Raw genomic sequence first — 25,677 nt, 5'->3', positions numbered from 1 at the left:
ATGCCAGGTTAAGAGCTTAATGGATCAGCCAGTGAAGTCAAAAGGATTATTTTTTTACTTTTGTTGCTTTCAGTTGTGTACTTGTCTCAGAATATGGAAAAGTTAGATGCCTAACATCTGCTGTCTCTTAGATTATTTTTCCTGAGTGCTATTTGTAAGTTTATTGAACACAGTCTTACTTCAACTGCAGGATGAAGAAATTAATCAGCAGAGTCAACTAGTAGAAAAACTGAAAACACAAATGTTGGATCAGGAAGAGGTGAGTTTCGCTCTTGCATCTTTATTTTTGTTTGTCTTTCCTTTAAAGAAATTGGAGATGTTCTGAATAGGTCACGCATTATGACCAGGGAGTAGAATGACTGCTTACTACTGTACAATAGTTCTCTTTTATTCCTTATTTAAATGTTCTGCCTATTCATTCCCCCCACTTACACTGTGCTAATGGCTAAACTTAAACCAGTGTACTTGAACCTTAAGTATCCATGAAGATCGAAGCAGTTGAAATATATTATGCAAAGACATCAGCAGTTTTTTTCCCCATGCAAAGTTTCCAGTTTGTCAAGATACCTTGATTTACTGTAAGAAAACTGTTTTAAGGCTTACTTTTGGTCAGCTGCTGTACAGAGAGAGAAGGAGGAGGAGGGAAATGTAATGGCCCATAATGGAAAAGGAAGTTATCTATGTGTTACTTCAAACCATACTTGCTAGAATATTCAAATTATTTGTATGCATTTTGCCAGTGATGTAACTTAATTAAATGGAGAAAATACCTATTAATAATGAAGTTGTTAACTTCATTTAGCCAAGATATTAGAAAAAATAATTCTTTATAGCACAAAGATTAAAATAATAATAATCTTTGTGTACATGGCAAGAAGGAAATGGGTCGAGGACTCAGGAAGTTGGAGCTACTGTTTAATCTTATTTATTTAAATAAATCTGCCTGTTTAGCAACTGTTCACTTTGTCTAGTTACTCTTCAGCAGCTAAAATGTTAAAATGCTGGAATTTTAGTCCCTAGCCTGTTGACAATTTCAGACTCATGAGTAGTAATTGGTGGCTTTTTTGTGAACTTGCAATATTCCATGTGCATTTCCAGTTGCTGTCCTTTATGTGTCTTGATTTGTAATCATTTCCATTCTGAAGATACTGTAAAAGCTAAAGAACTATGGATATAGATGATAAATTAAATTTGTTCATTATATTCTCACTGTTCCTGTCCTTGGCATCCTTATTGGATGATGCTAGACAGCAAAAATGTAGAAACAAACTATTGTAGTAGCTAAAAGCATTAATAAGATTCAACTTATACATGGAATTTTCTTGATGATTATTTGTTGTTGTAACTTTAAATAAATCTCTATCAATGTTGCAGCTTCTAGCATCGACCAGACGGGACCAAGACAACCTGCAAGCAGAGTTGAATCGCCTTCAGGCTGAAAATGATGCCTCTAAAGAGGAAGTGAAAGAGGTGTTACAAGCCCTTGAAGAATTAGCTGTCAATTATGATCAGAAGTCTCAGGAAGTAGAAGATAAGGCAAAGGAATATGAACTTCTTAGTGATGAACTCAATCAAAAATCGGTATGAAATTGGGATAAGAAATTACTGACAGTCTTCAATGTAACTTTTCTTGCCTTGCCTGTATTTCTTGCTTGAAGTAATTTGAAGGTTTTTCACAAGGGAAAATGGGAGCCTAAGTCTAAAACTTCTTTAGTTTTAGCAAAGGATGATTTTCTAAAACCAGTAAGCTTCAGAAAAATGCACAGTGAATATTGACCTTGATACCTCTCATCTTTTTAGTCCCTATGGCACTTTAATACCTGAAGGATATTCAGAAAAACCCTAGATATCAGACATTAACACATTCATTACATGCTGGTGATCTGATGCAGTTTTGTTTCTCTTTCTGGTGCAGTTGGGATAATCCTCACTTAAGAATCTGCTCCTTCCAATCTTGAAATTGCTGTGAGCATGGTACAGCTTTTCTTGAAAGGAATGTTTATTTACATGCTGTATTTATGGCATGTAAAATAACTTATCCTGATGCCTTCAAAAATAGGCGGTTTATTTTACTTTCTGAAAGGAGTAGTTCTGAACGCTGTGGACATACTCCAAAAGATCGCCCTGATTAAAATACAGATGCATCGGTCCCACAGGATGAATACCGTACACCTCCTTACATACCTGCATAGTTTCTGAATTGACTGACAGTTTTGGTAGCCAATTATTTGGCAGACATCAGTCAGTTTTAAACAGTTAATGCTCTACCTGCTATCCTAAAATTCTAAGTACTGGAAAGGATCAGCATGTTTGCTGGCATTGCAGACAGAATATGTGATGGTGCAAGTCTCATTCTTCTCTGTTCTTGAAGATAGAAATTGAGTGGGTCTGGTTCTTCTAGTGACTATTAATTTCTAGTGAAATTCTAGTGAATTTTCAGTTAGTAAGATTTGACTAGATAGAACACTGGCATTAAAATTGATGTTCACAAGATCATGAAACTTCTTAAACTTTTAAGTATTCTGAGCTAAGTAATCTTTACTGGTAACTTACATCACTTGAAGGTCGGCTGAAAATCAGATGATCTCTGGTCTTCCTATTATGAGCAGCATTTAAAATTTGGTGGGATAGGCTAGCTGTATGCGTGTATGATTAAGTGTGTGGTTTACTTTTTTCCAGGGTTTTTTTTGTTTGTTTGTGGTGTTGGTTTTAATTAGTTTATAGATAGTTGAGTGATTCTGGATAGTATAACTAAAGTCCATTGAGTGTCATGCATAACTCAATCCACAAGAAAGCAACAACTGTTCTGACATATAGTAAAATTAAGATATTTCAGTGTTCTCAGTCTGTGTTGTGGTTTAACCCAGCAAGCAGCTAAACACCATACAGCTGTTGGCTCCCTCCCTCCCCACAGTGGGATGGGGGAGAGAATTGGCAAAAAAGAGTAAAATTAGTGGGTTGAGATAAAGAGAGTTTAATAGGACAGAAAAGGAAGGGAAAATAATAAAAGAATTAAAATACACAAGTGATGCACAATGCAATTGCTCACCACTGACTGACTAATGCCTGGCCAGTTCCTCAGCAGTGGCCCCTGGCTAGCTTTCCCCCTAGTTTATATACTGAACATGATATCATATGGTCTGGGATATCCCTTGGGTTAGTTGGGGTCAGCTGTCCTGGCTGTGTCCCCTCCCAACTCCTTGTGCACCCCCATCCTCCTTGCCGGTGGGGTGGGGTGAGAAGCTGAAAAGGCCTTGACTCTGTGTAAACACTGCTTAGCAACAACTAAAACATAAGTGTGTTACCAATATTATTCTCATCCTAAATCCAAAGCACAGCACTATATCGGCTACTGGGAAGAAAATTAACTCTCTCCCAGCCGAAACCAGGACAGTCTGTCACAGCTAACCCATGCAGCAACCATCCTTTGGCATCAGCTGGCTGAAACTTTCCTGCTGTAAAACTTCTGGCATTTTTTTTAAAACTGGAGAACAAAGAGCAGACAATTTCTGAGTATGCAAGCTGCTGAGCTGCAGCCATTACAACCACAGCAGCTCAAACAAGCTGAAAAACTGCTCTAGAGTAAGTGTAGTGTTTATGAACTCTCAGAACTTGGGTGCTGTTTTCTGATTTGCAAGTAGGAAAGAGTTAAGAGCTCTGCAGGGAAAGCTGAAATTATTTTCTTTCACCAAAATATGTTGAAAAGTGTTAGACTTGCGGTCTGTGTACCTTTTTCCTATAAATGCAACTCTCTGCAATATTTAACCATATATAACTTTGAATGCTGTTTAACAATGTTGATGTGAATTTGTTGCAGAGTTGTAAGATTATATTTTGTGAGCTGAAGGCCTCGGTCCCCAGTACTTTACGTTTCTTTCAGAAGAAACACTGTCACTCTAGGACTTCTAAATTTTTACTGTATGGTGTATTCACATAGGTTGATACCAGTCTGGTTTTAGACATAAAAATGGGACATTTCAGTAGGCAACCACATGTTGCTGTATTTAAATAAATAGTATGAAACTAGTTCTAAAAATAAGAGTGTGTTTTGTTTATTATAGTGTAACTTCTTTTACTGTAGGTCACTCTAGCCAGTATAGATGCAGAGCTTCAGAAACTTAAAGAAATGACCAACCATCAGAAGAAACGAGCAACAGAAATGATGGCCTCCTTACTAAAAGATCTTGCAGAGATAGGAATTGCAGTTGGAAATAATGATGTCAAGGTAAGGATTAGTCAGTGCAATTTTTAATACCATGAATTACACGCATACATTGTGGATAGGTGGGGTCAGGTTTCTTAGTATGATAAAAATAACCACCATAGGAAGCCTCATGTATATTAATAATATGGGTATAAGCTTATCCATTGCTTATACTGTGACTTAATCATGTCCCAAACAGAATTTGATTATGCAAAGACAAGGAGGAGCAGGTATGATTTTTTTTTGGAAGTAGTGTTTTCTTTTGTACTGTTAAACTGCTATATGAAATGGTCATAATCAACAGCATCGTCCTGGCAATCTAATGCTGACCTACAGAAGCAATCAGGATGATACTTATATTAAAAATGGAATGAGGAAGTGAAATAAAAGATAAATCTGGAAGATCACTGTAGGACAAGAATGTAAGCAGTGTTAGAAATCTGTATTAGTATAAACTGTATTTCCCTCTTCAAGTGACTCATTATCTTTGTGCAAACCTCTAAAAAAGCAATCAGAAAACTAAAAAAAAAAAAAAGTTACATTTTGATGTTTAAATGGTCTGATTATCAGTTGAGGCGGGGAATGTGTGCTGGGCACTAAGATGCTCCATCTCATCTTTAATTCTGTTTTCGTTATCTGAGCTTTCTAAATGTGTCATTCCACACTTCTCAGCAGCCTGAGGGAACTGGCATGATAGATGAAGAATTCACAGTTGCAAGACTGTACATTAGTAAAATGAAATCAGAAGTAAAAACAATGGTAAAACGTTGCAAACAGTTAGAAGGCACACAAGCTGAAAGCAATAAGAAAATGGAAGAAAATGAAAAGGAGTTGGCTGCCTGCCAGCTCCGTATCTCACAGGTAAATGTTTCTTTACAGTGTACTTCCTACATGTTCTTTTGAATTTATTAACCTACTGGGGGGTAAAAAAAGTTGCTATTTCTTTTTGATACCTAACAAAGTATATTGTGAGCAAACAGCCACAAGACTGTATCCTCAATACTCTCTTCAGTTTGGATGCTTCTGAGTGATTGTGACAGGATGTCAAAATTTCTGCAATATGTCTGTAGCCTGATAATGCTTTTGTAGCACTTGTAGTAAATACTAGCGTCCATATGTTCTCCATCACAGGATCCTTTACAAATAGAAGTCTTACAGAACGAGTGGCCAGTGAACACTCTGCCTACTAATGGAGCAAGTTGGAAGTGGGAGAGAGCAATAGCACAGTAAAATGACAGATATATATAAATAGCAGATTAAATTTACTTATAATGTGAGAAAGGCCATTTTAATGGGATTGTTAGAAAAGATCAGTAATGTTTCTTCTAACACTTCTGAAAATTGTGACCTACATATGCAATTTAATTTTTCTATATTTTGTTTTACATACAGATGGTCATCTTATTTTAAATCAGGAGATGCATATTTCTGTGCAGTCTTCTAAATACAGCAGGCCTCTCTTACCTCTGATAGTATTTAACATTCAAAACATCTCTTTTCCCAGCCAAAAATGTATTTCATTCCAATCCAGAATAAAGACATTGTCTTAGAGGCTACGTTACAGATCTACTTGAGTAGTCATATTCTTCTTAGAGTTTAGCTGGCACCATTTTTGTTTTGAGATCAGGTTACTTGTTTAAAAATAAGTATAAACTGTTTATGCAGATATAATTCTGTGATGCCTAGTTCCAAAGTAAATTAATCTTTCCATTCTACAAGCATGAAGCCAAGATCAAGTCATTGACTGAATACCTTCAGAATGTGGAACAGAAAAAGAGACAACTGGAAGAGTCTGTGGATTCCCTTAATGAAGAATTAGTTCAACTCCGAGCACAGGGTAGGAATTGCCTCCCTACATGCCACCCACCACCATCACCATTTTAAGTATATAGTGATAAATATGGAATTGTTCTGTTCTGTTTAGATTGAAGGGCAGAGCTATAGAATGGCTTTTTGCTACTGAACATGTAGAATTAATCAACAGCAAAGCATGCTTGCTATTTGAAAGAACTGCTATGGATAGGATTAAAGATGTTACTGATTTAATTGATCTTTGTGGTGCGAGGGGATTTTTTCCAAATTTTAAGGTGTTGGGAAGGGAAGGGGGAATTAACTCCATCTTCCCTGTGATCACCTAGTTACCTGGCTGAAATGTGTTTTCCCTCCTCTATCCCTACTAGAAAAAGTCCACGAGATGGAGAAAGAGCACTTAAATAAGGTTCAAACTGCAAATGAAGTCAAGGTAAGTTAATTTCATTGTTTTGTTTTGTTTTGTTTTTTTAAAAAAAACCAAAGTGAAATATGGTAACTTCTTAAAGCATATAAGACATACTGTTTTTTCTAATAGCAAGCTGTGGAACAGCAAATTCAGAGCCATCGTGAGACGCATCAGAAACAAATCAGTAGCCTAAGAGATGAAGTTGATGCAAAGGAGAAACTTATCACTGAACTTCAAGAGTAAGTAATTGTCATTATTTTAGTAGTGCCAAATGTCTCTGGACTGTGTGAGTACGGAAGCACAGTATGGTGGTAAATGTCTTTCTAACTTGGTGTTGCTTTACTGAATGTCCTGTCTGACAGGTTCAGTTGATATAATATTTACTTTCTGTGTTCAGCCAAAACCAGAAGATGATGCTTGAACAGGAACGTCTTAGAGTTGAGCATGAGAAGTTGAAAGCGACTGATCAGGAAAAAAGTAGAAAACTGCATGAACTTACGTAAGTGATAATGGTGCATAAAACAAATGTGTGTGGGAACACTTATATTTTAAAAACTAGCGACCTAATATGATGAAGTGGCTCTCACTGTATGATATGCCTATTAAAGAGAGAAGCTCCAGAGCCTTCTTGAATTCAACTTTTTTAAAACCTTTGCACTGCCTTAATATTTAAAATTGGAAGTAAAATGATGAAAGGTAGGAAGGACACAACTTTTTCTTTGTTAATATGCTATGGGTTGGAGTAATGAACTTTTCAATTTGCAGCTAAGTATTGCACGCTCTAAGACTGGAAGAGACTTGTAAACAGTTCCTTTTTTTTTTTTTTTTGTTCTTGTGTGATTTAACTAGTTAGGTGGTTCTAACTAGCTTGTTCTTGAGATTAAACAGCTACATACTTGGAGTGATTAAATACAGTGTATTAGTGAATTAGAGACTGAAAAGGTATTGCAAAAATTAGAATTGAATTCTGCTTGCAGGTAAGTATACAATGGTCAAGATGAAAAACAGTTCTCAACTTCTAGAAATCTGACCATAATCTCCTGGAAGTGTTTCTAGAGTATCAGTAGCGACCCCTTTCTGGTGTATATGAATTTGTCTTTACAGAAGTTAAAAATACATTATACTTAAAACTTTTTGAAAAGTGCATACTTTTTGGCCACGTTTAAAAGCACACAGTGGCTTTCAGGTTTTTATCGTAGAATTTTAAATAATCAGAGGGAACTAACTGGTCTGTACTGGTAACCAATAAGTAATGCTTACTTTTTTCTTTTATCTCTTTTTTCTTTTAGCCTTACTGTGAAATACAATGTTGGTTTAACTGACTAAAATTTTAACAGTACTCTGGTCTTGTGAATGCATCTTACTCTGATTTATTTATATGCCACAATGATTACAAAAGTTACATTAGTTACAATAGGTTTTCTTGTCTTGTAAGATTTGATATGCATACTACATTATTGCTTCTTATTTCAGTTTGCCAGCTAAACTATATATAACATTGCTCCCTTAAAGGTGCTTGCTATATTAGAAACTTTCCTCTTCAAAAGACTTGCAAAGAAACATTAAAAATTAGTTTGGTATTCTATGTCCTCCCCCAGTCTTTGAATCTATTTATTTTCTATTGTATGTCATAAATGTGCATGGTGAATGACAGGCCAGAAATAATGCAGATTATTCACATTTTATTCTTTCTTAGTTGTGTAAGATGCCTGGAACTACTTTTCCAGTGAGGTCTGGGAAATGGATAGGATGCTGAGATATTCTTTAGAATATTTTATTACCTCAAATGTTTAATCATTTAACTGTGAGCTAGTAGTGGAACTGGCCAAGTGAGGAGAAATTTCAAGAAGAAAAGAAGCTTTTTGGCTACTTAATAGGAACGCTTCATTTTCATGTAGTCCCTGGCCTTCCTATTCCAATCTTGAGTCGTAAAAAGAAAAGTCCGCATTCCTTTCCTGTATCCTGTCATCTTAGCAATTGTGCTGCCTTATAATTCTGAGAGAGAATGTTAGCAGTGCAGTAAAAGTGCTCGCATTAAATAGGAAGACAGAAGCTCTGTAAAGTGATAATCATTAGGTTATATTCCTGTAAACTGAGATTGTTGTTTATGATGCTAGCTTTGGCAAATGTGTTGGGGGTGAGGTGGTAGAACAAAACAAAGAAAAAAAAATCCTTAATCTGTCATGTGATACTTACCTCAGCTGGTCAGAGCTAAGAACATTTGTAGGATAAGATCTTCCCAAGTATTCATCCTGAACCTGACTCAGAGTCCTTTTTTACATATTCTAGAAACTTAACATTATGCATCTGAATGTACTTGTTTGTATTCCTTCAATATTAAAAGTACTTCTTTTTTTTCTTTCTGCAAATCCCCCACTTCCACACCCCCTTCCCAAACGGATTTCTGAGTGTGGTGTCATCTGTCGGTTGCATCCTTAATTGAGGACTTCAACTGAAAGACATTTTTCATTTGTACCATATAGTGTTTATCAATCTAGTCTTCTAAAACATTAAAATTTCCAATTTTGCTCAGATGTTTCAGGACAAATTTACTCTCTTTTAGGGTTATGCAGGACAGACGGGAACAAGCAAGGCAAGATTTAAAGGGCTTGGAAGAGACTGTGGTAAGATAGACTATATTCCAAAGCAAATGCCAATACTTGCATGTTTGGGGTGTTTTTTTTCTTTCAGAGTTGTGTGTCGGCTTTTGGGTTTTTTTGAGGGGGGTTGTTTTGGTTTGTTGGTGGGGTTTGTTTGTTTGTTTAATTTCTTGTCCTTAACTGTAGGCAAAAGAACTTCAGACTCTTCACAATCTTCGGAAACTGTTTGTTCAAGATCTGGCTACTAGAGTGAAAAAGGTAACGTGGTGCTTTAGTGAAACTTGGTGTTTCTGAGAATGCTACATAAATTTTAGTTTAGAACTAAATGAGGAATTGGTCTTTATGTGGTGTAATTTTTCTGGCTTGATCTTAATATGCAAGTTCAGATTTGTACTCAGCCTCCTCTCTCCCTCCCCATGCCTTTGTTACTGCAGAGTGCCGAGATTGACTCGGATGATACAGGAGGCAGTGCTGCACAAAAACAGAAAATTTCCTTCCTTGAGAATAATCTCGAACAGCTTACAAAGGTTCACAAGCAGGTACAATGAGGCTTAATTTCAAGTTTTAATTAAAAACAAACTACTTAAGGTGCATTATTATAGGAGTGACTGCATGCATATTGGTCATAAAGTAACTGCTTCATAATTAAATACTTCTACATCTTGAGTGTGTCTCTTGATATAAAACAATAGACTAAAGTTTTCCTGTAATGTAAATTCATAGCTATTTTAAGTACATGTGAGTATGTAGCAAAATAGCTGCATTTAAACTGAAGAAGATCCAAGTTAGTGTTTAGAGTTAGTGTATCAGTCTAGGGGATTCTTGCCTGTCTCTGACTGAAGAAGAATGTAGACTTTAAGTGACTATGTTGGGTGGCACGTTCTTCCACAGTAACTGATTTTCAGATGACCATCTTACTGATGAACTATTAGATTTACTAAAAGCTTAAGCAAAGATAATATAGTAGCCCTACTGCTTTGCCTGTTTAGGGGCAGGAGGGTGTTTGGTTGGCTCTCCCTATAAAAAGAGATACCAAGAAAATAATAAATTCTGGTTTTGTAGCTGGTACGTGATAATGCAGATCTTCGCTGTGAACTTCCTAAACTCGAGAAGCGACTTAGAGCTACAGCTGAAAGAGTTAAAGCTTTGGAGTCTGCACTGAAGGAAGCCAAAGAGAATGCTTCTCGTGATCGCAAACGGTATCAGCAAGAAGTAGATCGTATAAAGGAAGCTGTAAGATCCAAGAATATGGCCAGAAGAGGACATTCTGCACAAATTGGTTAGTAAAGAATCCCTTGCCCCCTAAAGCTTCATCTGTCTCCTGATTTTTTTTGATCTTTGTGCAAGTATGCATCTTTCAACCTTAGTTGGTACTGCATGTGTGAACATGATGCATTTTCTACCATGAGTTATATTTTGGTTAATAGACTGTAAGTGTGGGTGGGTGGTGATGTATGATTGTTTGGAGTTTTTTATTTATTTGAAATGGGCCTCTTCCTGGTAGCTGGATTTTTGTACGTGCTGGGAAAGGCTTACTGACCTATAATTCTAGCCTGAATGTGTGTGCCATTTCCTAGAACAAAACAATACAGTGAATGTGAGTCTTAAGTCTGTAACATCATTCCAATTCCATTCCAATTTCTAAGGCTAAGTAGGTATTCCAAAGCAAGGAGAGAGATTAAGCCATCACCTTAAGCAACAACAAATCGTCTTCTTGTCTTTTGATCTTGTCAGGGAGAGGGGCAGACAGAAATGCACAACTAACATCCCAAGATCCCTAATTACCTTTTTGCTTCTTTGTTCCAAAACATATAGCACTCCGTAGCCCTAGCTGGGGCAAAAGAATGGCAAAAACAAATCTGTAGTAACTAGTAGTCTTTCTTATTATGTAGTGGGAAGGCAGTCATATTCCCTTGGTCCTCCCCCTGCCATTATGCTGTCAAGTGCTGAGGGCCAAGAGGGTGTGTGACCTGTGGAGGACTTAACTGTGCCTATTACATTATTGTTGTAGAAGTAACTATGTTCCAGCCTTTTTGTTGTCCTGTGTCAGGACTTCAGTAATCAATACGCTTATCTTAAATGATAATGCAACTGAAATGAGCATTGCAGTTAAACTTTGCTCATATTCTGTAGGTCTGCAAAGAGCTGTTGCAGAATAAAGTTATAATTTTTTTTTCTTGGTCACTTCAAGTGGCAGCTTGAAGACAGGTGCTTTCCTGTCTTACATTTCTCTCAAGTGATCTCCAAGATGACAAAAAAATTCTCTAGTGAGCTTGCCACAGCTATAAAGCCTCTTGTACTTAAATGTCTAGACGAACTAGTCATGTCTTGCTGGAGATCAGCTTCCTGTAAGGCAGAAATTGAGAAGTGTTTCTCTGATGCATTTGCTACCTGTAGGTACTTTTTATCCACTCTTACCTCCTGAAACTTTAAATGCTTCTGTTTAATGTTACAGAACTTTGTAAAGTCATAGTTGTGCATGTCCTGTTAAGAGCTAGTACAAAACTGATTGAAAATATAGTTTGTTTATCGAAGCGTATGCAGCTTGTGAATGACCTGTCAAAACTACTGTTTTTAATTCAGTAATAGAGCAAGTTTTATTTCTATATGGTGGTAAGAAGTTGATGAAGCAGTGTTATCTGTGGAGTAATCAGTATGCAGAATCACTTGCAGAGCAGAGTAACTGGTGGCTTATCAATCAAGTAGATGTGGGAAATACAGCAGGGTATAATTATTCCTTACAGGAACAGAACCCTCATGAAACTTTGTCTAGCGATGTGTCTTATTTGAGTTCTTATTGCCAAGAAATGGGACTCTCACAGGGAAATGCATTAGGTGGGGCGGATAATACATGTGAAGTTAATCATTATCAAAAGCTCTGCTAGCTTTAATTCTAGTAGGGACAATAAAAGCAAAACCTTGTCTATTTTTCAGGGCTTGTTGTAGTTGGCACTAATCTGTTAGGTTCTCAGAATACCATCTCTTAAACTTGTTTTCTTATTCAAAGTGCATTAAATTTTGATTATTACATTTGGGATACTTTAAAATAAAGCATTAGTAAATTTGAATAATAAAAGGTAAAATTGTGATGTATGTATTTGTAAGTCATGTTTCTTTTCATGCAGCTAAGCCTATCCGTCCTGGCCAACATCCAGCAGCTTCTCCAACTCATCCAAGTGCAATTCGTGGTGGAGGTGCGTTCACTCAAAACAGCCAGCCAGTTGCGCTGCGTGGAGGTGGAGGACGGCAAGACAAAGTGTAAGTTGGTCTTGTAGGATTTTTTTTAAATGTGTGATTAAACCACTTTGTATTACAGTTCATTCTGTGGCATAAAATCACTTGAATAATCAGTTAACTTCTTTTTTTACAGAATTGTATAGTTAGAGGAACAGTATGCATATACATCTGACTAATGCTCCTGCTTTTGTTATAAAACTGGCATTTGTTGTAAAATGGTAGTTCTGGAGTTGTTCTGCTGGAGTAGAACAAAACATGAAAACAGTCAGTTGGAGATAGTTACCAGTCACAGCTACTGTTAGGGAAAGGAGTGGACAGTTTAAATTCTTTTGGCTTGCTACTATCTCTTTAAATATGGTTTTCTTCAGAAAACATTCAGCAATGAAATAAAAAATGACCCTATTCTCATATGTTGTTTATTTGCTGTTGATACTACATTTGCACACTGCTTCATGTGTCAGTAATTTGGAAGTATTTAGCAGAAAAATTCATGTCTTCATCTGGTAAATTTAAAATGTTAGCCTAGCTAAAATACAGTAATTGAAATTAATACGTGCACTTATTTGAAAATGTCTCTAATCTCCTAAGTAATTACATGTAGTCCGGTACTTAATATGCTTCGGTTGCTCACAGAATCATGTCTCTTTTTAATCAATGTCTGCATTATAGTTGGTCTGTTGGTCACTTAACAGTAATGCTTTGCTGCGGTCTCTGTCATCATCTTGACTTTTGACGTTTGTATAAATGTCTTCTAGGCATTCCCTTAGTTAAGGTTATCTGCATCTTCAGTTTGAAAATACTCCTAAAATGATTGTGTGGTGTTTGAATCCTGGGTGCTTCTCTTCCGAAGGGGAGAAGCAGTTTATGTTAATCTTGTTTCCATTTGTTTCTTTTTATTAGCTGACTGACTTTTCAAAGCTTTCTCTCCAATTTAGAGAAAATCAGGCTGTGGTACTAGTTAATGTACCTGGTTCTGTTCAGTAGTGTCTCTTAGTAAATAAGAGGTTGAAGTGATAGTACTTTAACCTTGAATAACATTTACCTTGAATGACTAAGGAGCTGGCAATTCATAGATTCTTGATTACGTTGATGTGGTGAAATTAAACTTCTGATAGCTACTTTGACTATAATGGCAATCTAGCTCAGGTGTCCACTGTAGAGACATTTCAAGGTATGATTGACCCAGTTTATTTTAGATGCCTACTTTAGCGTGAGTTTGCACATGCTCTGATGTTGCCTAGAATTCTAACCTATGAGCCTATTTAGTCTCATACTTCTTTAAAAGTACTTAGAATAGTTGATATAATCAGCAGTAAATAACTAAATTTTGAGCTTGCATCTTGCTTTGGAGAAGAGCTTTCATTGTTGGTCCTGGGGAATTTAAATAGGAGCCTTAGCACTTTGACTTTTGGACTGTGTGTAGATAAATCATGAAGGAGTGGAAAATTGCTAAGTATTGGCTAGAACACCTTTTGAACAAACGAGAACTCCTACATAAATGCTTGCAGAATCCCTTAAGCAGTTGTAAAGCTTTCATATAATTCTTCTAACGTGAGCATGTTACCTATTGCTGTAGAACCAAGCAGAGTTTAGCACTTAAAGGCAGGAGACTGGTCATAATTTATTCCAACTTTCCTATCTTGTTTCTGGAAGAACCTCTCCCGTATGGAAGTAAAGGAACAAAACTTTTTTGAACTTTATTTTACTATTAAATATGAAATTGTTCTAGGCTTGTGAATACTTGGGTAGCCAGTATCATTCTTCTCTGTACTAGTGTCTGTCATACTTTTTTTGAGAATTAATACATATACTAAGCATCTCAACTTCTGGTTAGAGAACTTCTGGTACAGTAGGAACATGATGTACTGTTGTACATTTGGAGACCACTTTAACAAATTACTCTGGAAACATTAAAGAAATACAGAGATGGTAAATTGTTATTTCCCTATGCAAATCAAACTTTAAGATAATTTATGCCAAATGATCTCTTCATTCCCATTTCATCTTCCCAAAATAGCAAAGTCAAAACTTTGCAGCAGCTGGTAGGTGGCATCCAGACAGTTCTCACTGGCCTGGAAAAGTAGCAACGGTCATGGGAAATGGAACTGGGTTATAACTGGCTTGTATTTGTAATGTTTACTCTGTTAAGGCAATCAAGATTGGATACCCAGTCAGTTTATTTTGCTGTAAATTTGTTGGTAACAGACAGCATTGCTTAAATGCTTTGTGTTGTGTAATTTGTTATTCTAAAGTAGATGTTCTATTAGCACTTATCTGAGTGGTCTAAGAATTGGGCTCTTAAAGGCTATGTAAATAGTGAATATGGTCTACTGTAAATATAAATAACTTGGCTTTTTTTGGCTTATGAGGTACAAGTATGTAACTCTGTTATTTTTCTCATTTACAGTTGCTGAAAAGTAAATGCAACATGAGGAGGATTCGATATCGTGTAGAGGGAGTCATTCCATGACAATAATCTTTCCCTTTGGGGACTGTAGGATTATTTTTTGAAAATGTATAAATTATACCTGGCCTGTACAGCTCTTCCCCCTTCTACAAATTCTGCTAACTGATTCCCAAAAAAAAAACTAGAGTGCAATTTTGGCGTCTTGAAAAACGACATGTTACTTAAAGTGTAGCTCTGCTCATTACACAGTTTGTCTTTCATGTCTTAAATTTAGTCTGCACTGTGCCAAGCTGAATGTACGTTGAGAAAATCTTAGTTCAAACTTTCTAGCTTAATTTGTGTACATCTTATTGTCTTAGGGAATGTGCAACAGTGTTTAAGTATACTTTCATTTTTATTACTTCACATAACACTACATGTCCCACTGAATTAGAACGGCACTCTAGATTACAGTTTTCTTTTGGAATGCTACATAGGGCATTGGAACTAAATTTATTTGTACAGTGTAAGAATACTGAAGTGTGCTTACGACAACTGCCATAAGGCACTGCGATTGCTACACCACAGAACTAAAGAGTTCAATATGAACAAGGCTGTTTAACTGTTATCTGATTAAATGCCCGTTTATCGGGTAATTTAGAATTAAATATTGTACAGTAATAAGAGTAAACATAAGTTTACAAAAAAGACTTTGGCAATGGATTATCCCATCTGTCCTGTTCCTGATTCTACACACAGTACAGTCTGGTGGAGTGAAAACATTCTGCTTCATTCTGATGAGCCTGTCTATCCATTTGTCTGTATCTGTGACAGTTCACTTTTGCTATTTTATAATAGTGAAATGAGCACAATCTAAAATTTAACTTGATATTCCACTACATATACAGTACTGGAATTTTTTGGCTAAAATTTTAACTTTCAATTAAAAATTTTTTTTCAGCAACTGGCCAATGAATTCAGATACACTAATAAAGGATGCAACTTTTTAAAACTGATGTATTGGGAAATCCTAGACAACTGTTTAAAAAAATAATAAAATAAATAAAGTGCTACCCTGAATTGTATTTGTAATCCGTTTGTAAGTAGGTATATGAAATGTCCAAAGTAGTAGTTGTTGAATATTTTTCTTCTCTTTGCAATAAAGTCCTGTAAAGTGGCTAACAAAATGAAACATGGGTTTTTTTGTTTTGTTTTGTTTTTTGAGCTCTAATACTTCCACTGAGCTGACTGTGTTTTAAAATTTTATAGTATAATTTGCCTAACTTATTCATAGGGTTTAGCCACTATAATTTTTAGAACAGCTGCCTTCTGGATAGAAATTGGTTACCAGGTCTTTGAGAAAGAAGGAACTTAATATTACTGAAAGAATTCAGTGAACTTTCCAGACCCATTTGGTACCACTTTATGTGCTGGCTTGAATTTTTTGCTGGGTATTCATCAGTTATTGTGGAAACAGTAGAGACTCTATGACTGTTCAGACAGCAAATCACTTTCAACTTTTATATTATAAATAGACAAAATATTTATATTATGATGGAGTGTAGTCAGATTTTAGACCTTGAACCACTTTTTTCTATAACTACAGTAGTCTGAATTTTTAATAGTTTGATTTTTAAAGGTTGAGTGTATCAGTCGGAAATCTCACTATTTTGGAGTTTTCAGCTTTTGAGACTGTTTTGTTCATTAAGGCTGCCAAACACTCCAAACTTGCAGTTGTTTTAGAGCATGATTAAAGACAGCATACTGAGGAAAGAAAAATAAATGAATGGCAAACTAGTTTGAATGAAATTTCTCATAATGGAAACAGCACTGTCCGTTATCTTTCTCAGTGTTAACTACAGGCTTTCAGACCTTCATTTGTTAGTATGCAATCATAAAAACAAAAAGAAACCACTTTCTTTAAAATACATTCAAATGAAGCAGGATTTTTTTTCTCATGCCTGTGAATGGGGGTTTCATTCCTGTAGGTAATTATCATGGGGTTTGGTGCTGAAAATTGCTGTGTTTTAAAAAAAAAAAAAAAAAGTAACTAGCCTGTAGCTCAGTGTACATCACCTTTTTATATTTAAACTTTTTTTTTTATTTTAAACCTTTTATGAAGTTTACCAAGAACTGCCTCTTAAAATGTAAAAAAGAAAAAAAAAAAAACCAAAACCAAACAACTTTTTTTGTTTTCTGGTTTGGCTGTCATAGGTCAGCTGGACAGGACAATTACTGTTTTTTGTAAATTAAAATATTCAGTCTATACAGGGAATGTTCAACACTGCTGTTTCAACTTGCAGTCTTTGAATGGTTCTTATTTTTATGTTCCTCTAGATCATATTTTTTAAAAAGATGGTTTAGGATAGGAACTTGGTGAAATATTTATTTCTGGTGAACAACTAAATTATTTACATAACTTAAATGCTGACTCACTACTGTGTGTATCTCTAAATTTGACATGAGGACAAGTCTACCTGTGGAATATGATTTAACTTCAGTACACTTAAGATGCATTAAAACAATTGGTTTGGGGAAGACGTCATATAGTTTTAACTTACCTGCATGCTGTAAATGTATTTGTGTTTAAATAAAGAGAAGAAAAATCTTTGAACTTTGTGCATTTATTCAGTCTCTTCACCTGTTTGTTACATTGTGTCCAGATAATACTTTTCACTTGATAGGTTTCATGACCAGTTATCTTTATGTAAACAGTGATCACTTGATGTCTTGTAACTTCTTGTTCCAGTGTTTGTTAATACAAGTAAGCTTTCTCACAAATATGAATATTTAAGTCTTAGTCTTCAAAAGACTGTTCATGTTAGAAAAAATACACAAACAAAAAAGCCCCAAACCAAACAAAAGAACAAAAAAAAAAAAAAAAACAAAACCACCAACTCCAACAATTGCTGCCTGTGGAAATGTACAGAAATTGATTACAGCCACAGTATATCAGAATTTGAACCCCTTCAATCTTGAATTACTTTGACCTCTCCCAAAGGCATATACTCCATGTAGTTCATAAATATACCAATTTAATAGCCATTTTTAATGGTTTCTCTTGGTTGTGTACGTTTTGGGTTGTTGTTTTTTTAAACATCAACTTCTACCCTATCTATCTTGGACACAGCGACACACTTGAAAGAATTCTCCCTTGGCATAGGGTGTAGACACAGCATTCTTTCTCTTAAAGGAGAGATTTCCTAGTATTAGTATTCCTTAGTATTCAGCTGCTTTTCAAAAAAAGACCTGAAAAACAAACTCCAGAACCCTCACCAACAAACCCAACCCTCTTCTCCTTAGGTTATGCCTACATGTAGTTATTTCTTAGCTGTAATTGGGAGTTAGATATGTAAGATTATTGCTGCATTCTATTCACCAAGGTGTTTCTTTTTTTAAATTGCATTCTAGAGTAAGCTGGAGTCAGCTTAGAGTCAGCTTTACTTTCTTCTTCCCAGGAGCAGAAGGAAATTTAAGAACTAGAGGAGATTGCCTTAATTCAGGCCTACTGGCAATCGAGGAATCATAGATGCACTTGCATTCCACACTTGTTCTTTAAAATGGAACTTTTATGTGAAGCAGTGTAGAAGCTGATCAAGGGTTTGGGCACATGACGTGCATCTGATTTGATTCCTGGGGATCTTAAAAATCCAATTTTAAAGACTTTCTAAGATGACAATGCATTTATCTGTTTTGGAACGCATGAAGAATGGGTGCCTGCTTGCAGTGGTTCATCCTGCAGATGACAAATTCTGAAAGCTGCTAGTTCATCTGTAGCACCTGATGCCTACTGTATTTTCAGCTTGAGCTGTAGCTGCTTGTGCTTTTATGTACTCCCAGTTAGCCAGTGAAGGAGGGAAGTGAAATGGAGATCTTCTCTTCTGCCAGTCTGACAGAACAAACAGTTGCTTTGGTTCAGACCAAGAGCTCATCTAGCTAAGCCTTTCTCCAGAGGTGCCAGATATATGGGTTGCCCAGAAAAATCAGTCAAACATGATGATTCCTCTCAGTAGTCTTCTCTAGACGTATCACCGCAGGGGCTTTCCTGAGTGTGGTGTCAGTTGTCTGTATGGTGATGCTCAAAGTTCTCATTTTATCCACATACTTGGACAGTCTTCTCTGGAATCCATGTAAACTTGTCTTGGTTTCAGTTGGAAAGGAATTCCCATGAGTTTGCTTCATGAACTTTTTTTTTTTTTTTTTTAAACTTGGCTCCTGCTGATTTGGTGACTCCTCATTCTTGTTTGAAAAGGATTAATCCCTTTCCAACATTTCTGTGCCACCTAGACTTTTGTAGACCTCTCTTTTTCTTTCTCAGGACTTGTTTTGCTTTCCCAGGAATCTGTAACAGTTGATTCTACTTTTTCTGAGTGCTATTGAACTGATGTTTTTTTATGGAGCAATTTAGTTATGTAAGGCTGCAATCATCTTCTGGATAATTTTCTCAGAAAAAGATTTAGCTAAATTTGTAGAGCTTTGATATATAAATATATATATATATACAAAAGCATAAAAGAGGTCTAGATTTAAGTCTGCCAGTACAGTTATGTAGAAGAAAAGATCTCAGGAGGAAGAAATTGCATCTGTAAAACTGCTCAATAATGAGCTAATCTGATACTATCAAATATTTCATAGTGTATCCTATTAACGGAAGATGTCTCAGTCACACCAGTGAGGTGCTCGCTTTTGAATAGACCTGTGTCTCTACTAGGGGATGACCAACTCAAACCCCTTTAATTGTACACAAGGACTAAAGGATGCTCAAAAAGGAAAGCAAATTTCTTTTCACTCTGAAGTTTCTTACGAGCAATAGCATGGCCTGAAATGACTTCTGAAATTAAGAATATTATGTCTCTGACAAGGAAAAACTGCAGTTACATGCACTGATAATCTACAAACTGCTAAGGAATTCATTGACAGAACAAGTTTGTTCTGTTGGCTGGCTTGGGGTGGCTTCCATCTTGAATGTACCAAGAAGTTGTAACACCAATTTAGGAAGTGTCAAATGCATTACTGTATTTAAAATGTGCTATGTGCAGACTGTCTCGAGTCACTTAAGTACATAATATAGCTTCTCTAAATGACGTAGAAAACATATCTGGAAGTTGATTACTGAAGACTGTTGGGTGCATCAGAATTTTTGCCTGTGAAGTTTTGAGCTGATGAATCTTCCTGAATTCCCTGCAGGAGTGTTCATCATTTTATGTTTAACCAATCCTTGCTGGGGGGTAAAGACAAGTGAAGTGGGACTGGGCAGGGAGAGTAATTTGAGCTGCTAACTCCTTTTAGTGTTTCATTATGAAAGTTGAAGGTGCAGAGGGTATCAGTCAGCTAGGCTATCCAGTGTGACGGGAAAAGTTACCTGAAGAAGAAAAATATAATGCAGAAGAAAAAAAATGCTTGCAAATATGACTATTGTAATAAAGCATATTTAGCCTATTTACTTTGAAAAGGAAAATAAGAGGCTAATGACTATAAAGGGGAAAGAAAGGGGCATTGCGTAGGATGGTGTGGCATATCTGCACCCTGGATGCCTTGCGGGTGTACATTTCAGTAGCATACTCCCTCTAGGGTCTGTTGTGCTCCACAAGGTAGGCATACCGGTATTGTGGAATGGAGCTAAATCCGTCCAGTGTCTTCACCTAAGGTACCAAGGGAAGTGTTAATATGTACCTCTGGCAAGTAGGGAGAGCACCATAACCCACATTCTCCGCATTCCTAAATCCACAAAACTGGGTGCGGAAATGACTCAGAGGTGCCCCCAGGTGTGTGTTTTAGAGAGCTATTTCCACAGCATCTGTTGTGAGTAACAAATACCTGGGAGCCCCTGTCTTGGTCTGAAAGTCAACTCAAATTGTCTCCTGCAGTTGGAGACAAATACACTTCACAGCTGATGACACCATATTGGAGATACCTGCAAAGCTACTTACTGTTCCAGTGGATGTTTGATTTGGCTTTTGTCAACAGCAGCATTAAAAATTGTGTTAAAAAGTAAATTAGCTCAGCAAAGCATAAATGTCAGTGTTATCCTGTCTGCTTATTGCCTCCATCAACAGGTGTGGTTCTGATCAGCCCCGGGGAGGGGAGAGTGTTGTGCTGTCAGGATAGGTGTTTTACGTGATCATTCAGCATCCTACCCTGTTAACAAGCAGGTATTTGCAGAGTATTTTGCGCTGGTCTTTTCCTGAGAGGGTGTAAATGATTCTTTAAATGCCTTTTGCTGCAAGAAATACCTGTCAGCAGAAACCATGACAGATCTTAGACTGCTGCCCAGGAAAGCTGGTTTCAACTGCAGCTTACTGCAAGGCCTTTCTGTTTTTCATGTCAGCTGCATGCAGCAGCCTGGTGACCGTCTGTGTTTTCTAGGGCCTGATTTGCAGTGGGGACTGCAGCAGGGTGAGCCCCCTTCCTGCTGCTGATGGAAGAGGGAAGCTCCTTTAGGCGGTGGTATCCTCTCATACGTGCTCTAGGAGCTGTGCCTTGCCGGGTTTCCACGTCCTGGTGATACTGAAAAGCCGGTTGAAGAAACTCTCTAAGACTTGTTTTGGAGTTTTAGAAAGCAGGCATTCTTTATTGCAGCACTGGATGCACGGAGGATAGTTCCACCTAGCGTGCATACCACAGCTTTAGCACAAACAGGTTATATAGAATAACTAATTGCATATGAATCAGATTAGTATACATATACATAAAAATGATTATATCTGATTATCGTAGTACTGCCTGTATCCGATCATGCGCAATGAAGGATCTATTTGAGTTGAAGGGCTGCTTTTACGACCACCGACCCATTTGAAGTTCTTGTTGGCTGTCCTTGAAGCCTTTATTCTTGCCCTTGTTCTTTGATCTTGAAGCTTAACGCAGTTTCAATCACATGTGGTCAGGCTCAACATTGTTCTCATCTAGTGTACAGGAACATCTAGTCATAAGAGCAAAGAACTGCAAAACTTAGGAGTAACTACCTCTACTAGTTAATTGCTTGGCTATACTTTTGTCTATTGTTTCAATCATAGTGTTAATATAAGATTTCTAATAATTATTTACCAAATCTTACTTTTACAGTCACCTAGCAGCAAACCAGTTTCCACGGCTGGTACAAAATATTAAAACCATCAAAATATTTAGACATACCATGCAGAATGTATGAAAATATGCCATCACTGGTGGGTTGTTGTGCAGAGGCAGCGCAGCTCCCTTTGCCCGCAAGCAGTCAGCTCCGAGTCCTGGTCCTGCCGCCACCCGCCTCAGCCGCTGCCGCCTTTCCCCTTGAGGCTGGAGGGCTTCCCCCTGCCCACCTTGGGACCCCGGCGTGAGGGACGTGTCACTGTGCTGGGGGAAGGGAGGAGCTGCCTGCTTTTCCTGGGAGAACTTTGTATTCCTGCTCCTACAGGTCTGTCCTCCTCTCCAACTGTGAGGCCACAGGGCCACGGAACAGGAGAGGAGCTGAAGCGCAGGTCCTCGAGTGGGAGAAATACAGGCCAGGCTGTGAAGTAATAAAAGTTTTGTTTGGTGTTTTGTTCTTCTAGGTCTGCAGTTCAGCTTATAATAAAAAATGAAGAGTTCTTCCTCTGTCATTGCTGAGGCCTTTCTCGCTGCCGAGCCTACAAGGTCACGATGAGGTGTGAGCCGCTACTTGGGGCAGTGAAAGCAGAATCGCCCAGCTGGGGTTATAATTTCAGCTATGCAGAGCTAGTCATTAACAACCAGAAACTAACCTACCCGGTGCAAGCCCCTTCTGAGGGTGCTTTATTAACCCGAGACCTCGCGGACGCGAGAGAGGCAGGAGAGGGCTGCCCCGCCGCAGAAGGGATCCCGTGCGCTGGGAACCGCCGGTGCAGGGATCCGGCTGTTGAAGCCGACGGATTATCGAATCCCTGCTCTCTCCCTGGGCCTGGGCCCCTTTCCCGCCTTTAATCCGAACGCCCCGTTTGGCAGCCAGGCCCCGGCCCCATCCGGAAGCTAAAATGGGGGCGGCGCGCGGCGCGGCCTCCCAGCGCCCCTCGGCCGGCTGCCGGCGCCGCTAGGGGGCGCCATGGGCCGGCGGGGCCCGGCGGCGGGCTGAGGGGAGCGGGGGGCCGGCGGCGGCCGAGGGTTCGGGTCACCGCGAGTGGCCGCTCACATCGTCTGCGTTTAGCGGCCTGGGGCTCCTGGGCCGTGCTGCTTACCCGCCTGTGTTTCCGCGTCCCTCTCCCGCCCCCCGCAAGCTGCGTTTTCTCACATTCACTGGCCGGCAGGCAGGCAGCGGCCGGGCCGCGGTGCAGCCCTCTCCTCAGGGGGCTGAAGCTTTACTAGCTCTCTTCAAGTTGCCGGCTGTTTTTCTTCCTTTAAACGTGTTTGTGTTTTGTGCAACTCCTTCCCATCCCACAAACCTCTTCCCCGTCTCTGATTTCGGAGGGGGCGCTTCACCGGGTAGCAGAAGAACTGGCTTTGGCCTCCTCGGCGCCGAGTATGTAAGAATACTACTAACCCACCCCCCAGGGCCTGCTGGCCCCCGCTTTCCAGATGTGGCTCAGCAGGCAGTTTGCCTTTTCCGCACATCGTCATGTCCCCCAGAACCCCGACGTCCTTCGCCGCAGGGCTGCTGCTCAGCACCTTGGTTCCCAGCCTGTCCTGATGCATCCACCTACCTGTGGGGAGAAACCCTGTGGTCTTTCTTCAGGTGTAGAATCACTGCGGACTCCCCTGATGCGTGGCCTTTATAAAGTCACTTAAATAAAACCTGTAGAATTCATATTTATGCTAAATACCCAACTAGCTCTACTGGCATCGTGCAGAACAAATGCCATTTGTCACAAAGAAAAGGGCTGGGAGCAGATCCTATGTGTGTCTTTCTATATCATGACATGTAAAGCGGCAGCTGTAAAACTCTTCTATTCCACAGAGCTGCATAGAACTGAATCTTGACGTTAAAATATTGTGAAAAGCTGCACATTATGTTTCTGAATAAGTACCAGAATATTCTCCTAGGCATTTTCCACTCCTTACTTAAACCATTTTTTTTCAGAAAGATACTTCAAAATGTCACAAAATTTGGTATCTTTATTTGAGCTGCAAAACAGTGATATAAGATGCAGAAAGTCAGACCTGTGCAGTGGGTGAATCATTATCAAATCCACTCATAGATGAAGCTTTGAGGCATTTTTGTATTTTTCTCTCGTTTCCAGCTGACTTATCTCCATTGATCCACAGACACATGAGCAGCACGAGAGAGGCAGGAAGAGTCATTCCTGATGAGAAATGGATTTTTCCCCCCCACGCTCATTATTGTTGAGGACTGTCAGTTTCCCTTGGCAGCCTGTACAATGGGCCTGCTCTCTAATAAATGCAGATAGCATTAAATTAATGTTTCATTCCCATGGTGACGAACAGTGGCATCCAGTTCCAGCGCAGGATAATTCAGTGACAATATGGCAGCAAACAAGTACCTCGCCTGTTATGAGCTAATCAGAGATGCAGAGTATTTGAATGGGACTCAAAGCATCCACCATCAAAACTTGGAATGAGTTTATTAACCTGGAGACATGTTGTTGAAAATTAGCTGGAAACTGGGAAATGAGAGAATATACGTTAAAAAAAGATCCAAAGCACATAAAAATAAGTATAAAAGCATGAATCAGTTTTAATAAAAATTTTCGTTCTGCTCTTCATCTGGCTCTAACTGGAACCTGTGCAGGAGCATAAGTATGTGTGGAGATAAAGAGGATCCTTGGTTCATATGCTTGGTTGATGAAGCTGATAGAGATTGGGCTGCCAGCCTGGCGAACTGTGGAGTTTGGCTTTGTCGTGTTCTTTGGTCAGAGTTTGGCAACCTAGGTTAAGGCAAGGCTGTAGAGAACCAGACCCAGAAGTGTTTGGAAACTGTTACGTGAAAGAGCTCCAACAGACAAGAGCAGATATCCACAGCAAAGAGATTCGAAGGGCTGTTGAAGCCTGAAGGGTGACCGGAGCCCTTCAGCACCCTGCCATGCTGCTGGGAAGGGAGCTGCTGGCACTCAGGCAAGACCTGGCTCTGAGATTCCTCTCTCTGCTTCTCTGCTGCTTTTGTCCCGTCCTGCTGGATGCATAGCTGGTGGGCCTTCATTAGGCCCAACAGTGAATGCACCTTTCTTTTGAATTTATAATACATATGGGTAGATACTCTAGAGGGAACAAGATACTGAGCTCTTGAGACAACTTGCAAAGAAAGAGACATTTTGCAAGGACAGGGAATTCAGCCTTCATTATTATGACTTGCCCCAGGGTTTTGTTCTGCACATCAGCAGTTCTTCAGGAGGGGAAGGACCAGCAGCCGCCTCTTAGAACAGAGGGTTCCCCTTTCATTTGCGCTCAGCTGTATGTCCTGCATGTTTCTGAAAGGCTATTTTGCTGCATGTGTTCTCAGTGAGAGCAATGCTTCAGTTGGTGCTTGGGATAAAATCTTATGGGTGCTAGTTGCTTTTTTTCTTTTCATCAGATTAGTTATTTAAAAACATCTCATTCATGTCCCCTAGAATTATTCTAAAGATTCTCATCGCACTTTTTTTTTTTTATTAATGAAAGCTCTTGGAGCCACATCTGGCATGTTTTATTGATCATAATCTCATGGCTGGAAGCTCATCTCGGTAGCTATAGCAACAGAACTTTTTTTTTCAAATGTCAACATAACTCCACAAAAAGTGGAGTAGGGGGAGCAGATAATTTAAATTACTGAGCAGCTAATAACTCTTTTTTCTGTAACCAATTCCGAGTTTTCTAATTTGATACAGTAAATAATGGATAGGAACAAAGTCTTTTGACAGCTACATCTGCTGTGGAAGCTCATGAAAGAGAATAACATGGATGCACATGGTGTCTCGAGAGTCCTTTTTGCTGGTTGTGCGTTGCTCCCATCCTCCGCTGGGCTGCAGGCATCACGGGCAGGCTGAGGGCATGGACCCTGGAGGAGCGGCACCACGGAGCATGTATTCACAGCCCTCCCTCTGCTACCCAGCCAGGCAGGGGTCTCAAACACTGCCCACGGCAACAGGGCTTGCTCCAGCTCTTGGGGGCAAGA

General features: G+C 38.7%; 1 protein-coding gene across 2 annotated transcripts in view; it reads left to right on the top strand.

Moving 5' to 3' along the window:
• KIF5B (kinesin family member 5B) overlaps positions 1-17,259 on the top strand; it is a 38,545-nt gene extending 21,286 nt beyond the window's left edge. Inside the window, exons 13-26 of one of the 2 annotated variants that reach the window (XM_069778094.1) lie at positions 191-259; positions 1,375-1,581; positions 4,082-4,225; positions 4,880-5,065; positions 5,924-6,041; positions 6,385-6,446; positions 6,552-6,661; positions 6,820-6,921; positions 8,986-9,046; positions 9,209-9,280; positions 9,457-9,561; positions 10,085-10,301; positions 12,148-12,280; positions 14,667-17,259. In XM_069778094.1, coding sequence (XP_069634195.1) covers positions 191-259; positions 1,375-1,581; positions 4,082-4,225; positions 4,880-5,065; positions 5,924-6,041; positions 6,385-6,446; positions 6,552-6,661; positions 6,820-6,921; positions 8,986-9,046; positions 9,209-9,280; positions 9,457-9,561; positions 10,085-10,301; positions 12,148-12,280; positions 14,667-14,673 — 1,593 coding nt within the window. In that variant the 3' untranslated portion in view covers positions 14,674-17,259. Of the gene's footprint in view, positions 1-190; positions 260-1,374; positions 1,582-4,081; positions 4,226-4,876; positions 5,066-5,923; positions 6,042-6,384; positions 6,447-6,551; positions 6,662-6,819; positions 6,922-8,985; positions 9,047-9,208; positions 9,281-9,456; positions 9,562-10,084; positions 10,302-12,147; positions 12,281-14,666 lie in introns of both variants that reach the window. The other variant, XM_069778093.1, reaches the window with a different exon arrangement.
• Positions 17,260-25,677: the final 8,418 nt, after the last annotated feature.

This window comes from Haliaeetus albicilla, chromosome 2, assembly GCF_947461875.1.
Source record: "Haliaeetus albicilla chromosome 2, bHalAlb1.1, whole genome shotgun sequence".
Taxonomy (NCBI): domain Eukaryota; kingdom Metazoa; phylum Chordata; class Aves; order Accipitriformes; family Accipitridae; genus Haliaeetus; species Haliaeetus albicilla.
Note: the sequence above shows the minus strand (reverse complement) of the source record. Positions and strands in the feature narration are given on the sequence as shown.